The sequence below is a fragment of the Pongo pygmaeus genome, chromosome 16 (genome assembly GCF_028885625.2).
Source record: "Pongo pygmaeus isolate AG05252 chromosome 16, NHGRI_mPonPyg2-v2.0_pri, whole genome shotgun sequence".
Taxonomy (NCBI): domain Eukaryota; kingdom Metazoa; phylum Chordata; class Mammalia; order Primates; family Hominidae; genus Pongo; species Pongo pygmaeus.
Genome location: NC_072389.2, coordinates 40,481,781 through 40,500,999, shown reverse-complemented (window position 1 = coordinate 40,500,999; position 19,219 = coordinate 40,481,781). Strand labels below are relative to the sequence as shown.

Genomic DNA, 19,219 nt, shown 5'->3' with positions numbered 1-19,219 from the left:
AAAGAGACAAAGAAGGCCATTACATAATGGTAAAGGGATCAATTCAACAAGAAGAGCTAACTATCCTAAATATATATGCACCCAATACAGGAGCACCCAGATTCATAAAGCAAGTCCTTAGTGACCTACAAAGAGACTTAGACTCCCACACAATAATAATGGGAGACTTTAACACCCCACTGTCAACATTAGACAGATCAATGAGACAGAAAGTTAACAACGATATCCAGGAATTGAACTCAGCTCTGCAGCAAGCAGACCTAATAGACATCTACAGAACTCTCCACCCCAAATCAGCAGAATATGCATTCTTTTCAGCACCACACCACACCTATTCCAAAACTGACCACATAGTTGGAAGTAAAGCACTCCTCAGCAAATGTAAAAGAACAGAAATTATAACAAACTGTCTCTCAGACCACAGTGCAAACAAACTAGAACTTAGGATTGAGAAACTCACTCAGAACCACTCAACTACATGGAAACTGAACAACCTGCTCCTGAATGACTACTGGGTACATAACGAAATGAAGGCAGAAATAAAGATGTTCTTTGAAACCAACGAGAACAAAGACACAACATACCAGAATCTCTGGGACACATTCAAAGCAGTGTGTAGAGGCAAATTTATAGCACTAAATGCCCACAAGAGAAAGCAGGAAAGATCTAAAATTGACACCCTAACATCACAATTAAAAGAACTAGAGAAGCAACAGCAAACACATTCAAAAGCTAGCAGAAGGCAAGAAATAACAAAGATCAGAGCAGAACTGAAGGAAATAGAGACACAAAAAACCCTTCAAAAAATCAATGAATCCAGGCGGTGGTTTTTTTGAAAACATCAACAAAATTGATAGACTGCTAGCAAGACTAATAAAGAAGAAAAGAGAGAAGAATCAAATTGATGCAATAAAAAATGACAAAGGGGATATCACCACTGATCCCCCAGAAATGCAAACTACCATCAGAGAATACTATAAACACCTCTACACAAATAAACTAGAAAATCTAGAAGAAATGGATAAATTCCTCGACACATACACCCTCCCAAGACTAAACCAGGAAGAAGTTGAATCTCTGAATAGACCAACAACAGGCTCTGAAATTGAGGAAATAATTAATAGCTTCCCAACGAAAAACAATCCAGGACCAGATAGATTCACAGCTGAATTCTACCAGAGGTACAAGGAGGAGCTGGTACCATTCCTTCTGAAACTATTCTGATCAATAGAAAAAGAGGGAATCCTCCCTAACTCATTTTATGAGGCCAGCGTCATCCTGATACCAAAGCCTGGCACAGACACAACAAAAAAAGAGAATTTTAGATCAATATCCCTGATGAACATCAATGCAAAAATCCTCAATAAAATACTGGCAAACCAAATCCAGCAGCACATCAAAAAGCTTATCCACCATGATCAAGTGGGCTTCATCCCTGGAATGCAACGCTGGTTCAACATATCCAAGTCAATAAACGTAATCCAGCCCATAAACAGAACCAAAGACAAAAGCCACATGATTATCTCAATAGATGCAGAAAAGGCCTTCAACAAAATTCAACAGCCCTTCATGCTAAAAACTGTCAATAAATTAGGTATTCATGGGACATATCTCAAAAAAAATAAAGCTATTTATGACAAACCCACAGCCAATATCATACTGAATGGGCAAAAACTGGAAGCATTCCCTTTGAAAACTGGCACAAGACAGGGATGCCCTCTCTCACCACTCCTATTCAACATAGTGTTGGAAGTTCTGGCCAGGGCAATCAGGCAGGAGAAGGAAATAAAGGGTATTCAGTTAGGAAAAGAAGAAGTCAAATTGTCCCTGTTTGCAGATGACATGATTGTATATCTAGAAAACCCCATCGTCTCAGCCCAAAATCTCCTTAAGCTGATAAGCAACTTCAGCAAAGTCTCAGGATGCAAAATCAATGTACAAAAATCACAAGCATTCTTATACACCAATAACAGACAAACAGAGAGCCAAATCATGAGTGAACTCCCATTCACAATTGCTTCAAACAGAATAAAATACCTAGGAATCCAACTTACAAGGGATGTGAAGGACCTCTTCAAGGAGAACTACAAACCATTGCTCAATGAAATAAAAGAGGACACAAACAAATGGAAGAACATTTGATGCTCATGGGTAGGAAGAATCAATATCGTGAAAATGGCCATACTGCCCAAGGTAATTTATAGATTCAATGCCATCCTCAACAAGCTACCAATGACTTTCTTCACAGAATTGGAAAAAACTACTTTAAAGTTCATACAGAACCAAAGAAGAGCCCACATTGCCAAGTCAATCCTAAGCCAAAAGAACAAAGCTAGAGGCATCACACTACCTGACTTCAAACTATACTACAAGGCTACAGTAACCAAAACAGCATGCTACTGGTACCAAAATAGAGATATAGACCAATGGAACAGAACAGAGCCCTCAGAAATAATGCTGCATATGTACAACTATCCGATCTTTGACAAACCTGAGAAAAACAAGCAATGGAGAAAGGATTCCCTATTTAATAAATGATGCTGGGAAAACTGGCTAGCCACATGTAGAAAGCTGAAACTGGATCCCTTCCTTACACCTTATACAAAAATTAATTCAAGATGGATTAAAGACTTACATGTTAGACCTAAAACCATAAAAACCCTAGAAGAAAACCTAGGCAATACCATTCAGGACATAGGCATGGGCAAGGACTTCATGTCTAAAACACCAAAAGCAATGGCAACAAAAGCCAAAATTGACAAATGGGATCTAATTAAACTAAAGAGCTTCTGCACAGCAAAAGAAACCACCATCAGTGTGAAGAGGCAACTTACAGAATGGGAGAAAATTTTTGCAACCTACTCATCTGACAAAGGGCTAATATCCAGAATCTACAATGAACTCCAACAAATTTACAGGAAAAAAACAACCCCATCAAAAGTGGGCAAAGGATATGAACAGACACTTCTCAAAAGAAGACATTTATGCAGCCAACGGACACATGAAAAAATGCTCATCATCACTGGCCATCAGAGAAATGCAAATCAAAACCACAATGTGATACCATCTCACACCAGTTAGAATGGTGATCATTAAAAAGTCAGGAAACAACAGGTGCTGGAGAAGATGTGGAGAAATAGGAACACTTTTACACTGTTGGTGGGACTGTAAACTAGTTCAACCATTGTGGAAGTCAATGTGGCTACTCCTCGGGGATCTAGAACTAGAAATACCATTTGACCCAGCCATCCCATTACTGGGTATATACCCAAAGGATTATAAATCATGCTGCTATAAAGACACATGCACACGTATGTTTATTGTGGCACTATTCACAATAGCAAAGACTTGTAACCAACTCAAATGTCCAAGAATGATAGACTGGATTAAGAAAATGTGGCACATATACACCATGGAATACTATGCAGCCATAAAAAATGATGAGTTCATGTCCTTTGTAGGGACATGGATGAAGCTGGAAACCATCATTCTCAGCAAACTATTGCAAGGACAAAAAATGCAACACCATATGTTCTCACTCATAGGTGGGAATTGAACAAAGAGAACACATGGACACAGGAAGGGGAACATCACACACCGGGGACTGTTGTGGAGTGGGGGTAGGGAGGAGGGATAGCATTAGGAGATATACCTAATGCTAAATGACGAGTTAATGGGTACAGCACACCAACATGGCACATGTATACATATGTAACAAACCTGCACATTGTGCACATTGTGCACATGTACCCTAAAACTTAAAGTATAATAATAATAAAAAAAGATACATGTGAAACAATAAACACACTTTTATACAAATGAAAATTATATTGTAAAATAAGTTTTTAAAGAAATCGTATTGCCTTTTTTTATTATTATTATACTTCAAGTTCTGGGATACATGTGCAGAATGTGCAGGTTTGTTACATAGGTATACACGTGCCATGGTGGTTTGCTGCAACCATCAACCTGTTATCTACATTAGGTATTTCTCCTAATGCTATCCCTCCCCTAGCCCCCGACCCGCTGACAGGCTCTGGTGTGTGATGTTCCCCTCCCTGTATCCATGTGTTCTCATTGTTCAACTCCCACTTATGAATGAGAAGATGCAGTGTTTGGTTTGCTGTTCCTGTGTTAGTTTGCTGAGAATGGTTTCCAGCTTCATCCATGTCCCTGCAAAGGCCATGAACTCATCCTTTTTTATGGCTGCATAGTACTCCATGCTGTATATGTGCCACATTTTCTTTATCCAGTCTATTATTGATGGGCATTTGGGTTGGTTCCCAGTCTTTGCTATTGTGACCGTGCTGCAGTAAACATACGTGTTCATGTGTCTTTATATTAGAATGATTTATAATCCTTTGGGTATATATCCAGTAATGGGATGGCTGAGTCAAATGGTATTTCTAGTTCTAGATCCTTGAGGAATCGCCACGCTGTCTTCCACAATGGTTGAACTAATTTATACTCCCACCAACAGTGTAAAAGTGTTCCTATTTCTCCACATCCTCTCCAGCATCTGTTGATTCCTGACTTGTTAATGATCGCCAGTCTAACTGGCGTGAGATAGTATCTCATTGTGGTTTTGATTTGCATTTCTCTAATGACCAGTGATGATGAGCTTTTTTTCATATGTTTGTTGGCCGCATAAATGTCTTCTTTTGAGAAGTGTCTGTTCATATCCTTCACCTACTTTTTGATGGGGTTGTTTGTTTATTTTCTTGTAAATTTGTTTAAGTTCCTTGTAGATTCTGGATATTAGCCCTTTGCCAGATGGGTAGCTTGCAAAAATTTTCTCCCATTCTGTAGGTTGCCTATTCACTCTGATGATAGTTTCTTTTGCTGTGCGGAAGCTCTCTAGTTTAATTAGATCCCATTTGTAGCTGTTCCTTCTCCTCATCCGTGCAGGCATAGGGATGGTAACAACTATGCCAGTGGTTCTCAATGAGGGGTGATTTTTTATTTTTATTTTTATTTTTTTGAGATGGAGTTTCACTCTTGACCCTCAGGCTGGAGTGCAATGGTGCGATCTCGGCTCACTGCAACCTCCGCCTCCTGAGTTCAAGCGATTCTCCTGCCTCAGCCTCCTGAGTAGCTGGGATTTTTTTTCCCACAAATGACACCTGGCAATGTCTGCAGACATTTTTGATTGTCATGAGTTTGAAGGCTATTAGCATCTAGTTCCTGGCCTCAGCCTTGAAGTTCTCTCTATACTTCTCTTAATGAACTTATCAAATGTCATAGCTTTAAATGCATCCGTATAACAATAACTTAGTGAAAGAATAGATGGCATGAAAACTATGTGTTTTTCAATGTAGTTTGTTATTTTATGTACTTAAATTATGAAAAGAATCATGAAAATTCATTGAGAAATTAAACTTTTCAAAAATCTGTTAATGATTTAGTATTTTTCATTACAATGATACTGATAGAGAAACTTATCAAAGAGAATGGCAAAAATTTTTGATTAAGTGCTAGGATACAATAATCCCAATTTTGAGTCGAAGCCAGAGACAGACCTGAGATAGGTTAGGAATAAAGTTGCTGTTTTCTATGAACAGTGAAATATTAGTAACACTAACTTTTAGAAAGGTAAATAGAAAGGTTGTACACCATAAATAAGTGTCTGGAATGTGCACATCTGGATGCTTCTCATACCTAAACTGACCTTTCTATCACATGCATACGTCATGCTTTTGTGCTACAAAGATTCTGCTTTTTAATAAGGTGCTGTGTCTCAGAAGATTCATTAAAGAAAGTGGCTGGCATAGGCTTTACTTCTTGAGGAGGTTCTCTCAAGACATCAAAGGGCCTTTGAGCTGGCTAAAAGTAATCCAGCAAAGGTGAATTTTTCTCTGAGTACTTGTGTCTATTAGAGCTTGAAGCTTGTAGAATTTAGAGAGGCCACAGAAGATATTGTAAGGATTTAGTCATACTATTTCTTGGTTCCTCAGCCATAGAAACCACTGAGTTCTTTATCCCAATTTCTTGACTTGGAACCTATGTGTCAATACTGGTGAATCAGTAATAGAAAGGGAGAAGTGATTGTGCCTATTCATTTATAGAGGCAATATCACTGTTGCATCATTAGTGTGTGATGTTAAAGTACAGAGTACAGTATATTTGGTAAGCTTCAAGAGACCAAGAAGATTGTCTCGTTATCTTGTTTACTTTTGAAACTTCATCATCTAGCAAGTCCTGGCTAATAATTATTTTTCAAAAAGTGTTTGTCGAAGAACTGACTGAACAAATGAATGTGATAGAAATATTTTATGTGAATTGAAAATATACTGGGTACATCCAGATTTTGATAAGTCTCCTCTTGAATATATGAGTCTTTTGTAATGGTAATATTTTGTTTTAACATAGCAGCTTACATTATTTTACTAGGGACTAAGAGAACCACTTCTATAGGATAATAACCATACCAAATTTAATTTAAAAATCTAGTTATTCTTTGATGGTAGATTACAGAAATTATGCAGAACTTCAGTAAAACATTTTCTAATAAAAGAATGCTAATAAATGATAAGGTATACTCCCCACATAAAGAGAGTGGTCATAAATTATAAAAGTGTAATTAGAAGGTTCATTTGGTGGAAAGTTGTTAGAAAGGGTGATTAGCACAGAGTAGAACGGAGAGTGCTCCCCAGCACTGATGCCATACATATGCCAACCAGATAGGAGATTTTTTTACTCTCAATATCAAGACTATTTAAATGGTATGGCTTATATTTAATGCAAATCGTAGGTTTTTTTGTGTTTTGCTGCTTGGTTTTTTTTTTCTTTTTTTTTAATTTCAGGTTTGATTAGAGAAATTTGTAAGTTACCCAGCCTTTCTTGTAGTTGGACCTTCTTAAGGCTTGTCTGCAGCTTTGGAATTTTACTAGTTCTCAGTGCCCTTGGAACTTTCCTAATAACAACTTCAAGCATAATAAACATGTATGTGACTTCTTTTTGTTCACAGGACTAAGGAAAGGCCTTATATTGCTTTTTCTATATCCTTGAGAAATTCTCTAAACACAGCGTTTTCATTCCCTTCCACTTAAAGGCAAAGAGTTGGGGGAGCCCGATTTGGCTGCATATATTTTTGTTTATTACATTGTGACTGAATATAGCTCTGAATCTGAGGCTAGTGTCATTCCCCAAATTTACAATAATATTAATTTTGTGTGTGTGTGTGTGTGTGTGTGTGTGTGTGTTTTGTTTTTTGTTTTTTGTTTTTTGACAGAGTCTCGCTCTGTGGCCCAGGCTGATCTCGGCTCACTGCAAGCTCTGCCTCCCGGGTTTATGCCATTCTCCCGCCTCAGCCTCCCGAGTAGCTGGGACTGCAGGCGCCCACCACCATACCCGGCTAATTTTTTTGTATTTTTAGTAGAGACAGGGTTTCACCATGTTAGCCAGGATGGTCTCGATCTCCTGACCTTGTGATCCGCCCGCCTCGGCCTCCCAAAGTGCTGGGATTACAGGCATGAGCCACTGTGCCTGGCCTCTTAATGTTATTTTTTTTAAGAGTTTTGGCATTCTTAGGGATCCTATGCCTTATGATAACATTTTTGAAATGGCTTTAAACATGTTTTAAGCAGAAATATAATTAGTTTTCCTTACCTTGCAAACTATTTTGGAATTAAAGTTTTTGTATGGATTTTTTAGGACCAGATAAGATAAGAGAGCATTTATGCTGTCTGATTTTAAACTTCTTTCTTGTTTTTTGTGTTTTCCTATTTTCAGCTTTCTAAGAAGTATGGAGTACATGTTTGTGGAGAAGGTGGAGAGTATGAAACTTTCACTTTGGATTGCCCTCTATTTAAGAAGAAAATAATTGTGTAAGATATCATTTCAGCATTTTCTTTTTTTCCCATAAATTTAAGTGATGGAAGCAACTGAACATTAAGCTTGAGGCAACTTTTGTTGGGAAAAATAGAACATGTCCTCTAAGTTCACAAACACTCAATTTGTTTAATACCAGTGAAGTCGTCTGAATACCTAAATCAATACCTGACAAGACGAGGCCTTCATAGAAGGCTGTAAACTTTTTAGGCATTGCACTTTCGTTTACTTGCTGATTATGGCCTGCAGTAAAACTGGTACCTACACACTGACACTTTTATCCTTTCATGAAGTGTGAATTGCCTGTATTATTTATCTTTCATTATAGCTACATTTGATAAACTGCCACATCAGTAGCCTGTGGGTTCCATTAACTCCTTCCTCTTTTTTCTTTTTCTTGGCTTTAACAACTCAGAATGGTAATGCTAAACATTTCTCTTCAGTTATTTGGGGTTATTTTTACACATAAACTTTGTTTTTAAGTGAATTTAGTTGATGGTGAGTAGTGTGATTTCTTTGCCATAAATTGTTAAAATTAGTGTAGTGAAAAACAGAAACTTTCTTCAGTTTGTTACCTTATTATCCATGCTCTAATTTATGTTGCTCTCTTTATATGCTAAAAGAACACTATCTGCTTTTCTTAAGCCTGTATGCATCATGGAAAAGATTGTCAGAGTTATGCTTGATTGAATGGAAGGCTTCAATATTTCTAACACTAAGACTTAACCTCTTTGTACATATTAATAATGAAGGAAGGAGTGATCTAAGAAAAGACAACAACTCTAGGTGGATTTTCTAAAAAAATGCATTTATTTTGTAAAATATAACAAGACATTTTCATTACCATATGCAATATTCATGCACTCTTGCTTCTTTCATATTCTTCTAATTTCTTTTCCATTAATAATCAACATAATCATTATTTATTTGACAAATACTCATCAAGTACCTGTTACATCCAAAGTGTTCTCCTGGGCACCACTGATGTTCAAATAGTTTCTGCCTTCAAAGGGGTAGAAAAAGACATCTGTGTGTAATTACGATAAAAGGTGGTAAAAAAATAAGTCATAAGTTTATGGGAGAGGACACATTTCTTTTGCCCATGATGATCACAAAACAATGAGTCAACTATTGATAAGTTATGACTTCTATGAAATAATACTGTTACATTATTCAAGAAAAACATTTGCAAGCTAGTGTGAAATTATAGTAGAAAATTTAGGATATATTTATTTATTAATACAGGACTAACCAAATTGAAAAAAAAAGCACAGCAATAAGAGGAAAACATGCCAAAGAATAATACTTTCTCCATTTGCCAGACAAATTGAGGTCCCAGAGCACCTGGAAGTCTTTATGGACAACATGGAATTACAAGACATGTACTGCTTTACTTTACATTACCAGAAGATATGTTTATCACAGTATTTTAGACCTAGAATATGAATCCTTTTCAACCTCCTCATTTTGTAGACAAGGAAACCTAAGCCTGACAGAGACAGTGACATGAAGGGAATTACTCATGCTGTTAAAGAGAAGATGTCAGGGAAGGTGGTTAGAACCCTCTAGTGCTAAAATGAGCTGTTCAGTGCAAAGTGTGAGTAGAACTCTGCAAGTTGCTGCCCTACTCTGTAGGAGTTCTTCCTGTAACTGAAGAGATGGACAGGCAAATCAACAGTAAGTGATAGGTGCTACCACGCAGGTATGTACCTTGTAAACATAAAGGAAGTGCTGTCTTTTCATTCTTACTCATTTATGAGTTAATCACCAATCTAATTCTGATGCTTAAGCATATTCTTTGCTTTTTTTTTCTTCATAGGCTATGCCTCACTTCAGCTTCATACTTTTCTTTTGTGACACCTTTTCTCTAGATTGCCTTCTCATTTCTGACCACTTTGCTAAATCCTTTCATTTTTATATGCTTTGGCTGCCATTGCCTCCAGTGCTTGTTCTCGTACTTATCAGAGCATACATTAGGCTATTTGCTAAATATTGTTGGACTAATTTGTAATTTGTTGTTGTTTATTTTTGTTTATATATGGTGTTTCACATACTTTTATATATTTCTTTGTTAGGTTATAACTTGAAGTTATAGGTTGGGAAATATCCTCATTTGGCAGAAAAAGGATATCACTTAATATAAACAAAATCTCCCCTCCTCTTTAAAATTGAAATGTCCTAAGCATACCTGCCTGATATGCAATAAATGCGAAGATGTGAGTGAACATGTTTTGTGCATCCTAAAACTATATGTAAATGAAAGTTATATTATTTAGATATAATCTTCCATATAATACAATTAAAAGATGAGCTTAGTTCCTGTAACTGTTTTTTAACAATTGAGTATTAATAATTCTGGATCCGATCATTTAGAATTCATTTTGGGGACAAATTTTATAACTTCTGTTATATTTGATGTAATAATTGTCTGCCACAACTAGCATGCAACTAATCATTTGTTAGGAATCCTATTTCAAACATCTGATTCAAATGACATTTTATTTTTTACAAAAAAAGAAGACTCCAAGGCGAGAAAAAATAAATTTTACATGCAGACTTATTTGATTATAATTAGATATCTTTTTTGAGGTGGGGGAGGGGCCAGGTGGGCCAATGTAATCATGAGAATCCTTAGAAGAAAGAGGCAGAAGGGTCCGAGTCAGAGAACGGGATGTAACAATGGAAGTAGACTAGAGTGATGTGGAGCCATGAGCCAAGAAATCTGGGAAGCTTCTACAAGCTAGAAAAAGCAAGGAACAGATTCTCCTCTAAAGTCCCAAGAGAGAATGCAGTTGTACCAATACCTCGGGGGTTTATTTGTTTGTTTTTAAATTATACTTTTAAGTTCTAGGGTACATGTGAAGAATGTGCAGGTTTGTTACGTAGGTATACACATGCCATGGTGGTTTGCTGCAGCCATCAACCCATAACCTATGTTAGGTATTTCTCCTAATGTTATGCTTCCCCTACCCCCCCACCCCTGACAGGCCCCGGTGTGTGATATTCCCCTCCCTGTGTCCATGTGTTCTCATTGTTCAACTCCCACTTATGAGTGAGAACATGCAGTATTTGGTTTTCTGTTTTTGTGATAGTTTGCTGAGAATGATGGTTTTCAGCTTCATCCATGTCCCTGAAAGGACATGAACTCATCCTTTTTTCTGTCTGCGTAGTATTCCATGAGGTATATGTGCCACATTTTGTTTATCCAGTCTATCGTTGATGGACATTTAGTTTGGTTCCAAGTCTTTGCTATTGTGAACAGTGCCATAATAAATATACGTGTGCATGTGCCTTTATAGTAGAATGATTTATAATCCTTTGGGTATATACCTAGTAATGGGATTGCTGGGTCAAATGGTATTTCTAGTTCTAGATCCTTGAAGAATCGCCACACTGTCTTCCGCAATGGTTGAACTAATTTACACTCCCACCAACAGTGTAAAAGTGTTCCTATTTCTCCACATCCTCTCCAGCATCTGTTGTTTCTTGACTTTTTAATGATCGCCAGTCTAACTGGTGTGAGATGGTATCTCATTGTGGTTTTGATTTGCATTTCTCTAATGACAAGTGATGATGAGCATTTTTTCATGTGTTTTTTGGCTGCATAAATGTCTTCTTTTGAGAAGTGTCTGTTTATATCCTTTGCCCACTTTTTGATGGGGTTGTTTGTTTTTTTCTTGTAAATTTGTTTAAGTTCTTTGTAGATTCCACGATTGAATCTTTTTTGTATAATGAAGTAATTTAGAGAGATCAGTGTGGTTCTAGAAGTTTATTATGCCAGGTGCAGTGGCTCACGCCTGTAATCACAACAGTTTGGGAAGGCAGGGCAAGAAGATCACTTGAGGCCAGGAGTTCGAGACTGCAGTCATCTGTAATTGCACCACAGAACCCCAACCTGGGCAACATTGCAAGACCCTGTCTCTAAAAAAAAAACAATATGAATAACAATAATAAAAAATAATAAATAAATAGAAGTTTATTATGAGATACCTTTTGCCCAAATTCCAATTAACATTTTAAAATGTTTTTAGGAAAGACTAGTGTAACAGCCTTTGTCTGGAAATAATTTTTTATATTTCTACCTAGAACAGTTTACAATTCACTTTTCGTATCTATTAATATATGAAGTCATTCACCTCTAGATAGAAATTTTGGGATGAGAAAATGAGTTTTTTCCCTGAGAAGCCCTCCTGAGAAGAATTATAGCCTAGCTTTTAAGAGAAAAGGATAATTGTAGGTCCTCAAATTAGAAACCTGCTCTCTTATTACTTATTTTACATATATATGTATATTCATAACTAAAATCTTAAGGTCATGTTAATGAAAGTAGTCATTTTCTTCTCTCTGTTCATGTATACATTTTTATGTCAGTATTTGAGACAATTCTATAGTTCTGTTTTAATCATCAATATCACTGTATTACTGCTACAAAGTTGCCACATATGGGTTGGATAGATGATGGATGGGTGGATGTATGGATGGATGGATGGGTGGACGGAAGAATAAGAATGAAAAAAGAAGAAAGGAAGAACCAAATCCTATGGTTAAAACACTTTATCCTCATTTTCATCCCCACCTACTTATTTTCTGCCCACTCAAAGCATAACTCAATAGAGAACACTGTAATGCCGTGTTTCAAAATGAGGATAAAGCAAGTACTTTATCTTATTTGCTTTCTTACATTGATTCTGTATCATCTGAGAATTTATTTAAATTTATGAGCTATTTTCCTTATATTTAAATTTTCAGACCTACTAATCTTTATTTTTATTATGGTAGAGACATCATATAGTGTTATTGGTGTATATATATGTGCATACGTGAATATGTTTATATATGCAGTATGCATGTATGAGAAATTGTATACAGTCATGAGTCACTTAACAGTGTGGAAACATTCTGAGAAATGCATTGTTAGGCAATTTTGTCATTTTGCAAGCACCAGAGTATACTTATACAAATATAGATGGTATAGCCTACTACATACCTAGGCTATATGCTCCTAGGCTACAAACCTGGACACCATATTACTGTACTGGAGACTGAATAACTGTAACACAGTGGTAAATATTCATATATCTAAATGTATCTAAACATAGAAAAGGTACAGTAAAAATATGATATAAAAAAATTTTTAAATGGTACACCTGTACAGGGCACTTAACATGAATGAAGCTTACAGGACTGGAAGTTGCTCTGAGTGAGTCAGTGAGTGAGTGGTGAGTGAATGGAAGGCCTAGGACATTACTGTACACTACTGTAGACTTTAAAAGCACTGTACACTTAGGCTACACTAAATTCATTTTAAAAATAAAATTGTGCTACAACATTATGACAGCTATGATGTCACTAGGTGATAGGAATTTTTCAGCTCCATTATGATCTTATGGCACCACCGTAATACCCAATCAGCCTTTAACCAAAAATAGCATTATGTGGCACGTGACTATATTCACATGAAGATAGGTAATTGAAAAATCATTGTGAGTTTCTGATAGTTTCACTAATTAGTGTGTAATTGTGAGGATACTTAACAAAGTTTAACAGTACATTCATTTATTCAACAAATATCTAATGAATATTAGGCAATGTACTTTATACAGAGCTCAGGGTGGGGTAGAACAGGGACAGGCAGACAAAGATGAACAAAACTGGTTCCTCTCTCAGAGGAAAGGCACACAAACACATAATTATAATGTAGTGGATGTGTTATGGAAGGGCTATAAATGTGATACTAAAGCACATGAAGGAGAAAACTAGCACTGTCTGAGGATGTCAGGGAAGGCTTCATGGAAATAACATTTGAGATGTCTGTGAGGATAAGTGTGAGTCCACGGGGAATATCTGTATATCTTTTAGTGAATACAGAAACCATATGTTTGAGCAAGAGAGGTAAACACTGGTTCGGTCCCAGCCTAGCATAGTTGTCCTTTTAGAGGAGAGGTGGGGACAAAGACCATGGCTGAGTCTCAAGAGGGAATACCATTTTTTTTTTTTGTTTTTGAGGTGAGAGGTAGGGCCTCACCCCAACACCTCAGGAGGCTGGTATCAAGGAAGAGAGGCCCAAACCAAACCCAGCTGCCCATTTGATGTTGTTAAGTAGGGGTGAGCCTAGTGTAGTAATGAAAGAGAACATGGGCATGCTCTTGGCTGTGGAAAAGACCTAGCTGTATGACAGGTGGTAACTGCTACACTGATTAATGGAGAAAGGAAAGGAGGACAGCCAGCTGGGAAGCATTTTTGCTGTGGCACAATTGTCTTAGTTTTCTGGATTAATCTGAGGATATTCTGACAGATTCTGCTTTCAGGATTCAGAGAAATCCATGAAGCAGAGACCAGAGTTCCTTGAAATTTGAATGTCACTGTGATAGTATATGAGAGAGAAGAGCAATAGTGAGTGGTATTATTCTGCTTGAAACTAAAAGCTGTTCATTTGAAATCTAGTCTCTCCCAGTTGGCTCTTCCTTTGTATAAGTGAATGAAATTATGTTAGTCAATTAGAAATTATGAATTTAATAGAATTTATAAAAACCAGAGTCGTCTTCATTTAGTGCTCAGAATGTCATATATTCTCTCTGGATAATAATCTTGATTCAGATCATTTAAGCTATTTGCTGTCATCCCTCTGTTTCTAGTGGGGATAACTGACATGAGAAGGGAGGACCTAAAACCCTTTCTACTGAGATAGTATTGGTTCAGGTTAATTATAGTTTTGGCGCACCCCATTGTCAAGAATATCAAAACCAAGCTGCCTGAATTAGACATAGTTAAGGCTCAGGGTCAGTGTCCAGGGCTAAAGTCTGGAACAGATGTATCGACATTTAATCTAAGAGTAAGATTGTATAATAGGAATTGAGGTTTGATTAAAGAGCCAAGATAGGACCAGAGCAGGCAACTGTGGAGGAAATGGAAAAACAGTAAGACTAGGGCTAACAAATCAAGTTGGGGTCAAGCCAGAGGGACAGGTGGTAGCCAGCAGGTGGGCCTCCTCTGTACTTTCTCTTTATGCTGCTGCTCCTCATCATACCTGGAGGCGTCTTTGGTTGATGTAGACTATGAAGGCAAATTATATGTTTCCATCAGGATGCTGAATCTTGAATGATTCTATGTCTGTTATAAGTTGCTTTCCTTTTAATGTCATGGAAGCCTTTTTAATGTTATTTTTTCTAAGCATTAGAAAGATACATATTTGATACTAAAGGTTCATGAATGATAATTGGGGTTTTTAATCATCAAATGTACTTTTTTCTTGATCTTTCAAGTGGGAAGTAAACATTTTGCTTATGAAAGCTTAATAATTTGGAGCCAAATATTTTGAGATTTCTTCTATTGCCACCGAGTAACTTTGCATGATACAAGTTGATTCAAAAATATTTTTACATTAGTGACAAAATGTCAATGTCAGGATTTATTTTACTGTACTACAATGGTCAAAATGCTAACTATTAATATAAACAATAGAAGTACTTCCCAAGGCATTAAAGTGATACGAGGAATTTCTATTTTTAAATTTTCAGTTGAAATTCAAAACATTATTACTTTCTTAATAAACAATAAAAAATAATTAGTTATTAGAACTTTACACATAATCTTAGTTATTCATATGTGCTTTACAGGGTATCTTTGATAAAAGTTTAGTTAATTTACATGTATCCATATGGTGCCAGCATGCAGTTCATACCATTTTACCTGAATGTGGTAATTACTATGTCAGACAATCAATTTTAATAGCAATGATACTGCAGTGTGAAGGGTTCACCTAGAGCTTAAAATCATCGCCAGTACTGCTTTTGTGAAGGATAATTGAAGATTTTGTGTGAAACATTAAATGAATTACCTCTTGGAAATGAAAAAAATAATGAAGATAAAGCAGTAATGTTTAATGCTTAGCCTATACCAAGCAAATACGTGAAAATGAAATTGAACAGGAATTTAAGTCTTCAAATTGTTCAGAGAACTTTGAGTGAACCTGAAAGTTGAACTCTTACGTTCTTATGAAGATAGAAAGCCTCATTGTTTTTTCTTAAAAGCTTAGTATACTTGAACCTTTTCCCAATTAAATACTGGATTATTAAAAATATTTATTAATCACTACATGTTGTATACCAATGGAGATAAATATAAAACAAGAATGTTCAGTCTCTTCTACTCAGTAGGAGGAGTGATTTGTCACAATTTTTGTAGCATATAAATGTATTGTAAAATTTTTGTATTTCAGGGATTCGTCAGAAGTAGTCATACATTCAGCTGATGCATTTGCACCTGTGGCTTATCTACGCTTTTTAGAATTGCACTTGGAGGACAAGGCAAGTAAATCTAAGATTCACAGTGATTTCAATAGAAATTTGAGATATATACATTGGCTTTGCATATGTAATTATGTAACAACAGATGACAGGAAAAAGAAAATTGATTTTTATCATTAGTGGTTTTTTTTCAGCTCCTCAGTCAATAACTAAGAATTTTACAAATGCTTATAGTTTTGAGAGTTATATATGATACAAAAGATACTACATTTATGAAAAGTTTGCAGGTCAGTTAAAAAGGGAATAGTATGTACATTAAACAATGAGGACAATATAAAACCAAATATTAAATCATCTAGCAGGATCACATTTAAGTTACTGTACATAAGCATTAGGGGAAGGGTTTGAGGATAAATTGGATCGTCATTATTCAAAGCTTAAGAGAGAAAAGGAGAAATAAAACCTTTACAAAAATATCCAGGAAAAGAGAAGTAAAAATGGAAGATGGAAAGTGAAGCAAAATTACAATGAAGAGTTTTATTTTAAATACACTGTCAAAATACAGTAAAATTTTAATTTAAAGATATCTTGTGGAATAAAGTTCTGGATTAGATTCCTTGATTGAGAGGTCTCATCCTTCAGATGTTGCTTTATATGAGTTACCATAAAAATGATAGCTGAAATTATGTGAAGAAATGAGTGTAGTGACAGAAAAGGATTAGAAAATGTCTTATGTATATTTAGTGTTCTTTCCCCCAAGTCTTGAGGCACACCCACAGTTACATATTTTACATCATAGGAAATCTGAAAGAGTAAGAGGATTAACAAGAATTCAGCAAAAGTAGGAAAAGAATGGTAATGCCAAAAATCTCAAGATGAGAGAGTTTCTACAGGTGAGGATAATTATTGGTGCCAGTTCTCCAGAAGAATGACAATGGGCAGGATTAAAAATAGGTTGTGGAATTGGGCTGGATGATGACTATTGGTGACCTTTTATCAAAAAGTTGGTAACCCCCACAAGAATTAAGTTACACTATCCAAATGTTTTTCAGATTTACTTGAACCCCTAACTTGTAGTTTTCTGCTACTTTTGCTACCATGTACACACACACAAAGTCAAAAGCACTGAATTCATGGGTAGACACTCCAGCCATTCTGTGTTCATCTCTACCCGAATAGCTCACTGTTCACCTTGTTGTTTTGGTATTTGATTGGTCTTCAGTATGACACCTCAAAGAAGCAATACTGTTACCTGAAATAGGCTGCGAAGATAACAGTATTTCATATAACAGTATTACATCTTGGAAGTGTCATATTCACTGACACTGAATAAATATGGTGCATTTTCCTTCTTTTTTTTTTTTTTAGGTGTCCTCAGTGCCTGACAACTACAGAACATCTAATTATATATATAATTTTTGAAAAGTGTTTTGGAACATTGTTCATTAAACCACCATTTCTATACAAAAAAATTACACAGTATTTTCTCAGTTACTATGACTAGTTTATTTTTTTCTCATGACTCTTTTATTTTTTTAGAGAAACATACTTTCATTAGAAGAAGTTAGTGGAACCATTTGTTAATTAGGAAAACATCAATGGCATGTTCATTAATAGTGCCAACTTTCTTGGAATTCACTCTTTCTCTTTTGTTAACACATCTTCCCTATGACCTTTTTTTTCTTTTATTTCATCTATAAACCCCATATCTGTAGCATTTCTTTTTTTATCACACTAGTTTCTTTTCCTCCTTCTCTCTTTCTTGCTCCAATCCCTACCAATAATGTCATGATGCAGAGGCATTTGAAAATGAAGATGAAAAGATGGTCACTTTATTTAGCCAGTCAAGCTTATTCTACTGAGTGTCGCCAAAGTGATTTATCATTTTTGTTTTAAATATATTCATGGTTGAAGTGTTTCAACATTATTGGACAATTAGGAAGAATGTCCTTAACTCTTACAAGTTATTTTATAACTGATTTTTAAAATGCTGTTTTTCAGTATTACCTATGTTGACCTTAGAAAACTTTTACTAAAAAATAGACTTTATGTTTTAGAGCAGTTTTAGGTTCACAGCAAAAATAGAGCAGAAAATGCAGAGATTTCCCATATACCTTCTACCTCCACACATTCACAGCCTCCCCTACTGTCAATGTCTTATAATAGAGTGGTACATTTGTTACAGCTGATGAACCTACATTGACACATTATTATCACCCAAAGTCCATAGTTTACATGAGGGTTCACTCTGGGTGTTGTACATAATATGGATTTTGACAAATGTGTAATGACATTTGTCAACCATTATAGTATTACACAGAATAATTTTACTGCCTTAAAAAATCCTCTGTGTTTTACTTATTCATCCCTCCCTCTCCTTTAACCCTTAGCAGCTGATCTTTTTACTGTGTACATAGTTTTCTTTTACCAGAATGTAATGTAGTTGAAATCATACAGTATATAGCTTTTCAGATTGGCTTCTTTTGTGTATTAATATGCATTTAGGTTTGTCTATATCTTGTCATGTATATGTAGCTCATTTTTTTTTAGTGTAGAATAAAATTTTATTGTCTGGTTCTACCACATTTCTTTTGTCCATGCACCTATTGAAGAACATCTCAGTTGCTTCCATGTTTTGGCGATTATGAATAAAGCGACTATAAACATCCATGAACAGGTTTTTGTGTGAAGATAAGTTTTTAAGTTTTCAGGTGTATAAATACCAAGGAGCACAATTACTGGATCATATGGTAAGATTATGTTTAGCTTTGTAAAAAAAACTGCCACACTGTTTTCCAAAGTAGTTGTACTATTTTGTATTCCCACCAACAATGAATGAGAGTTTCTGTTGTTCCACCTCCTGACCAGCATTGAGCATTGTAGGGATTTTGGACTTTTGCCATTCTAGTAGGTCTGAAGTGTTCTCTCATTGTTGTTTTAGTTTGTAACTCCCTAAAGATATATGATGTTGAGCATCTTTTCATGTTTGTTTGCCATCTGTGTATCTCCTTTGATGAGATGTCTCTTCAAATCTTTTGACTATTTTTAATTGGGGTTTTTGTCTTATTATTGAGTTTTAAGAGTTCTTTGTATATTTTGGATAACAGTTCTTTATCAAATATGTATTTGCAAATATGTTCTAC

At 35.8% G+C, this 19,219-nt stretch overlaps 1 protein-coding gene across 10 annotated transcripts in view; it reads left to right on the top strand.

Moving 5' to 3' along the window:
- DPH6 (diphthamine biosynthesis 6) overlaps positions 1-19,219 on the top strand; it is a 445,531-nt gene that overhangs the window by 161,347 nt on the left and 264,965 nt on the right. For 6 of the 10 annotated variants that reach the window (XR_010123937.1, XR_010123938.1, XM_063652564.1 and 3 more), the window contains exons 7-8: positions 7,732-7,826; positions 16,049-16,136. Coding sequence is in view for 8 of the 10 variants with exons in the window: in XM_063652564.1 (XP_063508634.1) it covers positions 7,732-7,826; positions 16,049-16,136 (183 nt within the window). In the remaining 2 variants the exon portion in view is untranslated. Of the gene's footprint in view, positions 1-7,731; positions 7,827-16,048; positions 16,748-17,444; positions 18,753-19,219 lie in introns of those variants that run through there. The other 4 variants (XM_054451051.2, XM_063652568.1, XM_063652563.1 and 1 more) reach the window with 3 other exon arrangements.